Below are 7,936 nucleotides of genomic sequence, written 5' to 3' on the forward strand. Positions count from 1 at the left end.
ATGTTAAACAAGTAGACTAAAATATGTATGCAATCTCTAATAATTATCCAATTATGTTTGTTCTTTGATAAAAAATAATCGTTTTAATTCCTAATAAAATAAAAATTTAATTTTAGTCCTTGATAAATTAATAATTTGTGTTTAGCGCCTGTTAATATTTTTCATATTAGCCTTTTTGAAAAAGTTAAGACCTTTGGTTTCATTTGGAAAATCAGTCTAGTTAGAAGAAATTTTATGTAGATTCAATGTTCTAACTATTATTGGCACTGTATTGGACTACACAAAATCTTACAACTCAGCATACCCTCTGTGCTGCTAAATCAATAATCTATAAAATTATTGTTCATTTAGCATTATCCTGCTCAGTTACATAACTTTAATCTGATTTTCTAGTTACATAATTTTAATTTGCAAAACTCTAAGAATCAGCATTGTTATAAATAAAAATATATACTTCATCAAGTTGCCATCCTGCCGTTTAAGGAAAATAATATATAATATAACCAGGAGAAATGCTTACAACCCTGGTTATTCTTCAGTCTAATACTAACGGTTAAAAAGTGATGCATTTGATGGTTTCCTCTTCATTGCCCTCAATTCAAAATACTCATACGTCTAGAAAATTGGCTAGATCTTGTGAACACCATAACCTGCATCCTCTGATTTCAAATTCTCATTCCAATTCTCAAATTCTGATCCACCAAACATGACTTGCTTGATCCCAACAAAACTATCAAAAACAAAAACCCAAATAAATAAATCAGGGGATTGAAACAAAATATCCAAGGGTAAAATAAAAAGATAGCTAAAACTTTTTATCTAAATCTCAGTCAACATTCTCTCTCACTTCACAGACACATGTTTGACAAGAACCAATCAAAAAGATAATCTACTGCTTCTATTTTCTAGTATTGCTCATGCAAATAATCAAAAGAACTGTTTATTCCTAAATAGCTTTCGTTAGTGGCTCCCTGTGATAGGGTATTTTTGTTGTACATAACCAAAAGTAACTAATTAATAGAATAAAGTGGAGATCATACTCGGAGCTTATCTGTGTCAGTGCATTTATCAAAACATTCAGAAGCAATGGTTCAACAGTTCCAATATCCACCCTGTGATATCACAAGACGAAATTATTAGTATTTGCATTTCACATTACATTAACATGTACAAGGAATATGCAATTGGTGCTTCACCATATTCGAGCCAAGTTGTCTTGCACCTCGAGATCCCCAATGTTGTAAAATGTAGTTGGTTCCACATTTGCTCCCTGAATATAATCATAACTTGGTCGTGCATCCATTGGAGACTGTGACAGCTGAAGGAACAATGCTAGTTCTATAAGCAACAATGTCATGTTTGAAAAATACACAGAAAGTTAAATAAATAAAGGAGGAAAGTACAAAGAAAATTTGCTATCCATGGCAAAAGAGAGAACTCACTTGCATATTCATGGCATTGCATCCACCAAGACGTCCGATAATGTGCCACGCTCGAATTGTCTGCAAAGACCCGAATTCAACACAATTTTCCACTAAAAGCACGTGCATCATGGAGAACGTACCACAAAATAGTCATAGGGCAAAGTTCCTTACATTGCAAATCAAGGAGACGTCTTTTGCCAATGGAACATTGTAAAATTCAAACCATATGTATGAGTTCGAAAAATCAAATCTGGAAATGCCAGCATTACGTGTAAGATAAACAGAATATTTTTAGGATAAAAAAGAGAAACAAATTATTTATTTTTTATATCATGTGCATAGTGCATTCCAATTCAAAAGCAGAAACGTGAAAGTCCTTGACTAGTTGATCATACATTTAACATGACACTTCTAGTTCTGCATTTGATTCAATTTATTTCTTCAATATTCTGATAGTCAATGAGTAGGAAACGAGAAAGCAAAAGACACACAATATGAAGCATGTTGGAATTATCTGGTTTTCTTACAAATGAGAAACAAGCAAACACGGGAGCAAGGGAAGTTTGTGATAGACCTACAATTAATGTGTGTATAACAGAAGGGGTGAGAAGGGCAGCAAGGGGATTTTACCTAAGAATGTTGTGGGAAATGAACAGGCAGCAAGGAGCATTTCCTAAGGAACAGGCTGTTAATGGAAATGGAAAGAATATATAGGGATGGGGAAGTGGGGAGAAGGTAGGCATAATCACTTGCGTCACAAGCAAGATACCAAAGGCTCATAATTCTTTGTAAGAATGAACTATTCTCGGTTCTGTACTCTGCTTTACCAGTATAAGAAGACAGGTTTACTTCCATTATGTTTTTCTGTTTGTCTTAATCTAGATAGTACACATCATTTTGTTATTAGAGCTCCTAATCCAGTAGGTCCTGAATGGCACAAACAAGATGGAAGTAAGATTGGAAGAGAAGGAAAAGAGAATAGTAAGTGTCCTCTTGGAAAGAGTCTAAGCCAGAGGTATCCCAAAGTCCAAATGATTTTCCCTACCCTCTCCCATCCTCCACTTCCCGATATATTCTCTCCACTCCCACTAATTGCCTATTCATTTGCCATAACGCACTTAGGTAAATGCTCTTTGCTGCCCCCTCACCCTTTCTGTTATAAATACACAATATATAATTAGGGGACTCTCCATTTGAAACACACATTTTTTTTTTGAAAGGCAAAAGATAATTTATATATTATTCATATTAGAACACAGCAGCACCAGAAGTACTACTTGTGATTTACATAGATGCAACGCATCTAATAACCACCCACCAGTACAGGATTAGAACAGCATATACCCCCCCACATATACTAAAAAGAGAACCTAATTTAGCCAAAAAATTCTCCAAGATTAGACGACCAATAGTTAAAGGAAGTGCAGAAGTTTTTGTCCCTAGACTTCAGCCATGACCACATAAGGAATAGTGCATCTTCCATGACTTTTGGCTGTTCAAATCTTTTGCCTTGGAATATGAGGAGATTCCTATTCTTCCATATTGAGCTTGTTAATGCAATCCACCATCTGTGCCATCTGTTTTGATTCTTCCCAGCTCCAAAGCCATCACAGAATTGAGTGTAATGAGATGCTGGAGAGACTGCTAGGGGTCCAACCACTCGCTTCCACCTCATTGAAACACACATACCATGCAAACTTGGTGTTATATGAACATTTTAAGTGGAATTTCTCGTATCTCCATTCAGTTTCATTTGTTAACTCAAGAAAATCACACCCACCCCAATCCAGGGGCATATGAAGGCCAAGATCAAGGCCAGCTCCCTAGTTCTAATTGCAATCACAACCACAACTGCAATTTAAAACCTTGATTAAGTTGCTACTATGATCTAAACATGTTGTTTTTCCAATGGAGGGATATCAACAATCTTTTAAAAGGAATATCTACATTAAAATTCTTCAACCAACTAACCTAACTACTAACTAATTAATTAGCCAATGGGTATCAATCATAACTCATAAGTATTGCTAACAGTTACTATAAACCCAACATTTTTCCACCAAATTGAAGCCCACATTCCAAGCCTCCATGTGCAACAAAGCCAGATTCTCAAACCCAAAAACCAATTGCATCACAAACTCAGAAGTGTTCAATATAGCATGTTATAAAAATGTTAGACTAAGCAACTAGCTTAACCAAGAATTTTTATTGTCTATTTAAAAATTAACTACACATGCTAAAAATTCTTCCAACATAGAACTAAAACCCCATTTTTAGTCTATTATAACACCTACTAAAATTTTGGTCAGATCTTCATTCCATTACTAAACCACACAAATTCATCACAATATAATTAATAGGCTAAATACTAATCTAAAGTGTCTGGTACACATTTAGTTTAGGCATCTCAATCAAATTCTCCATAATTACTTATAGGATAAGGAATCAAGAAGGTAAAAAAATTGAGTTTCTCCTATCAGCTAAAATCAACTTATGCGTTTTAGCTTTTGGAGAGGTTAAATAAGAGAACTTCTATAAAAGTCAAGCACATAATTTAATTTTAACTTATGGGAGAAGTTCAATTCCTTAAATTTTATTATTTTATTTTTTTACAAGTGCTTATAGAGAAGTTTATTCAAATCGAGCCTCAGTAGTTTACAATTTAAATTTAGCAGAACTTCCATTCCAGTCCCTTTTCCTCTTCAAATAGCACGAAATTTCAGTTTGCAACTCTTTAAAGTACCACGTAAATGCTAATCATAAAAATAAACATACATCTACCAAGTAAATGCCTAAAGATAGAATTACCAGTTCGGCAGTACCAGTGTACCACACAAGAGAACAACATATACTGACATTAGGCTACAATTAATAATTCATATCCAAACTAGGAATTAGAAAATCCCAGCAACACCTCCATCTTAAATAATTGTCTTTTTCCTTTTAAACATCAAATTGACGCAAAGTATGCTATTCTGGCTTTTTATCTTCCCTAAAATCAACTTAGAATAACCCCCAAAGTTTCAGGGTTTATGTAAAAAATTTAACTTCAATTTGAGCTGGATTCAGTGACAACTAACTCAATTAATAAACTAAACAGTCTATGTCCATAACAATTTAATGCAAATTACTCAAACCACTACTCTTAAGAACAAAATAAATCTGACCATTTCTTTAAAGTCATTTGGCATAAGGTATTCACTTATTCAAACATGCAACAGCACCATCGTATCCACTGAAGTAAAAAGTAATACAAACTAACCAAATTTCAAAGCAATATCAACTTGTTCAAAGAATTCAAACATAATACAATAGAAACCAAAGTTTTGAGCATAACCATCTTCGCATTTGAGTTTCACTTCAAACTATGCCCTGAATTATTAGCATAATCTGAAACTTATTTGAATATTCATTCCTATTCCATCCTAAAAGTCTTGAAAAGCTATGCCTGAGTACTCTTAAAAAAAAATATTGACAAATTGAATACATTAAATTTGACATTCAATAACACTGTCTCCATGTCAAGCATATCAGATCACTTTGATCAACGGAGAGACTGCTTCAATGTCCTACATGCTAGTGGGAAAGAGAAAGTATTTATTGACAAATCTCAATCACTATACAATTTACTAACAACTTCAATTCCTCCCCTGTACATTTCTAAGACTTCACAAATACAACATTGTAATTTGGCAGAAGTATTCATTACCAAAAAAAAAAAAAAAAACCTCCCCCTTCCTTCCTCATAAAAAAGCACTTACAGCTTCACATTTTAAGTTCATTTGTATACAGTTTAATAACTTAATGAGAGGTTACTACTTACTGCACCAGTAAATTCTAGAACACCAAACTGAGGAGAAATTTAAATGTCATAATAAGAAACATGTAACTACACAAGCACAAATAATGGAAAAATGCACGGTAAAACTACATATATAGGCATGGTTGAACTTACTTGTTAAATGACACTTTCATTGGTTTTCCTGATCCAGTCTTTGTGTGCAGTATTTTGCTCCTCTTCTTTCTTAGTCTGTCTTCCAACTGTGAATATACCAAGCTCATTTGATTTACACACAAATTATATCCCTCAGTATCAAAATCCAAAGTTGCTACTCTTTAATTTTCAACAACTCGAAATGTAACAAACACCACACCCAGAAACAAAATACCCTCCCCCCAGGAAGAAGAAGATACAGTCTACAATGCAATGCAGAAGTTATCAAACCATCAATAAAGTGATGCTTACTTTGGATTGTGCCTCTTGGGGATTCTCTAGAAAACTCCCCAGAATGTTACCAAGTTCTGGATCTCTATCATAATCCTTCCCTGGGCTACCTGAATATCCACCATCACCATCTTTTTGTGCTTCTTCTTCATCAGTGTCATTTGCCTCACTTCTTGCATACAATCCTCGAGCCGAAAACCCATCATCGCCACCATCATCCTCAAGCTCCAGATTTTCGTTAACAATGTCTATACTGAAGTCCCTACCATTCAAATCCTTCAGTCGATTTCTAGCACTACATGAGAATGTCCTTGTTCTGGCATAGCTCAGGGCTAGCCGCGGAACCATTGAAGATGGCACAAAGCGATTGTTATGGGAAAAAGGTTTGAAGCATGTAATGGTAGTGCAAGAAGGAAGGAGTGCACAAGGGTGTAACACAATCATGGATTGTATAAGTGAAGAGTGTATTGTAGTCTGTCAGTTCAAACCTTAAGGTAAGTTTGGCCTTGGACCTCTATTAACCTGCACCATAATGTTACAAGAAACGAACAACATCACACAAATTCCAAGTAATCAACTTTCCTAGCTCAGCATAACCACCAATTAATTTTCTTTGAGTTGTTAAAAAATCATTTTTTTTTCTATTTAAACATGGGAGAAATTCAATGTATTATGTAGTAACAAATATCATCTGAACATTACTAAATGAGAAGTGATAACAACACACCCATTCTTTACTATTGAATGAATTTATTAGAAACTACAAAATGATGAGTAATAACACATTAAATAATGAGTGGACCATACACAAATTTATGATTTTCAATAAATTCTAGTTAACAATAAAGAATGTGTTTAAAAAAGTGGATTAGACAACTAGACAATGTATTATTAGCATTTCTCTTAGCCAAGAAGTAAAATAGTTAGTGACCTTTCGTTTTTATCCAAAAAGAGTAGAGTTAAAACACACTCTTGAGTCTAGCCTTAACTCCACATCACCCCAAAACAACAATTTTCACTTTTTATTACTATCTATGGTAAAGGTTAAGCCTTTAATTCATTTGGTCAAGTTCATAATTTAAATATATAAAAAAAATCCCAATCTATACAAAAAAAATTAAAATGGAAAGAAATTGTTTTCTCATATAAAAAACTCAAAATTAAAATGTAATTAAGAAAATTGAGAATTATTTCATGAGTTCCTCACCGTATTCCTTGTCATCGACCCATTATAATTTGAAAACGTTCAAACTCCATATCAAACTTCAGTATTCATAATCAAGATTTAAATATCAGCCAACACCAACTGAGGACCAGCAGACTCAAATTTAAATATTGCAAGGCTTTAACGCATTCTTATAAATTACAAGATTGAAAGAGGTGCTCTGAAATTTAGCATACACATTTCAGAGGCATATTATAAATAATAAAAATCACTAAATCAGCACATTTGAGAGAAGAAAAAATACCAAAAGTCCAACACAGAATAGGAATGTAAGGCACTAATATTCCAGCCACTGTGACGGGTAAAGAACCATATAAACAGAGAAGATGAGGGTGGCTGCAGGAGTGCGAGTGAGGGAGTAGGGGGTGAGGGTTCTCTTAGACAAGTCGTTTCAGTATATTAAAACAAGGTCAAATTACCTATTTGATCATTATCTTATTTATTTTTCCACTTTGATCCCTTATCTTTTGAAAAATTGATTTAGTCATTTATGTTTATAAAGTGGTTCAAAATAATCATTACATCAATGCATTCATACCCGGTCATACAAAATTTAATAGCTCAGATTAAAATTAGCATGATTGAAGAAAAAAAAAAATTGAAGTAAAGTACCTAGCTCCATTTTTTAAAGTTCTTGAATATGAGTTTTGTTAATGGAGTCTCAAGACTGAACAAGAACAGGGAGGACTAGGGAGAAAGAGAGTGAGAAACTTAGAGGGTGAACCGGTGAGAGAAGGTCAGGGTTGCCACTCGAGGATGCGGAAGGTTTTAAGTTGTGAAACTTAATACTGGGGATAAACTAATGTTTACAAGTCTTTTTTGGCTGCATCTGTCAAAAAGTAATTTTACCACTTCAGTTCTATTCTCCCTTATTTCAAAATTTGGAATGAGGTTTAGCATTGGAAAATTATAGAGGGGTGTTTAGTTTGGTTATTTTTTGTTTTTATTTTCAATGAAAATAGAAAATGGCGATGAAAATGTGTTTGGCTGGATTTTTTAAAATATTTTTAGTAAAAATGTTTTCCCAAACGAATCAAAAAATGAAAACAATAAAATTTTGTT

At 33.7% G+C, this 7,936-nt stretch overlaps 1 protein-coding gene across 3 annotated transcripts; it reads right to left on the minus strand.

Annotated features, from left to right (window-relative positions):
- Positions 1-310: 310 nt before the first annotated feature.
- Positions 311-7,647, minus strand: LOC100795569 (uncharacterized). Of its 3 annotated transcripts, none has more exons than XM_006585642.4 (8): positions 7,487-7,647; positions 5,671-6,171; positions 5,380-5,465; positions 1,596-1,674; positions 1,443-1,502; positions 1,197-1,318; positions 1,041-1,112; positions 311-730 (listed from the first exon to the last, which is right to left on the minus strand). In XM_006585642.4, the coding sequence occupies exons 2-8, from the start codon at positions 6,091-6,093 to the stop codon at positions 628-630; spliced, it is 945 nt and encodes a 314-aa protein (XP_006585705.1). In that variant the 5' UTR covers positions 6,094-6,171; positions 7,487-7,647; the 3' UTR covers positions 311-627. The 3 variants fall into 3 exon arrangements, with proteins under 3 accessions (XP_006585705.1, XP_006585704.1, XP_003530380.2); XM_006585641.4 differs by lacking the exon at positions 7,487-7,647 and adding an exon at positions 7,119-7,432; XM_003530332.5 differs by lacking the exon at positions 7,487-7,647 and adding an exon at positions 7,119-7,431 and having other exon boundaries at positions 5,671-6,163.
- Positions 7,648-7,936: the final 289 nt, after the last annotated feature.

The sequence above is a fragment of the Glycine max genome, chromosome 8 (genome assembly GCF_000004515.6).
Source record: "Glycine max cultivar Williams 82 chromosome 8, Glycine_max_v4.0, whole genome shotgun sequence".
In the NCBI taxonomy this organism is placed as follows: Eukaryota; Viridiplantae; Streptophyta; class Magnoliopsida; order Fabales; family Fabaceae; genus Glycine; species Glycine max.

What these genes read in the sequence shown, in the direction of transcription:
- LOC100795569 (XM_006585642.4), bottom strand. Translation starts at nt 6,093, where the DNA reads ATGATTGTGTTACACCCTTGTGCACTCCTTCCTTCTTGCACTACCATT. An exon ending in GCAATGCCATGAATATGCAA is followed by an intron (nt 1,319 to 1,442) that starts GTGAGTTCTCTC and finishes TTGTTCCTTCAG; the next exon opens with CTGTCACAGTCTCCAATGGA. An exon ending in CTGACACAGATAAGCTCCGA is followed by an intron (nt 731 to 1,040) that starts GTATGATCTCCA and finishes TGTTTTTGATAG; the next exon opens with TTTTGTTGGGATCAAGCAAG.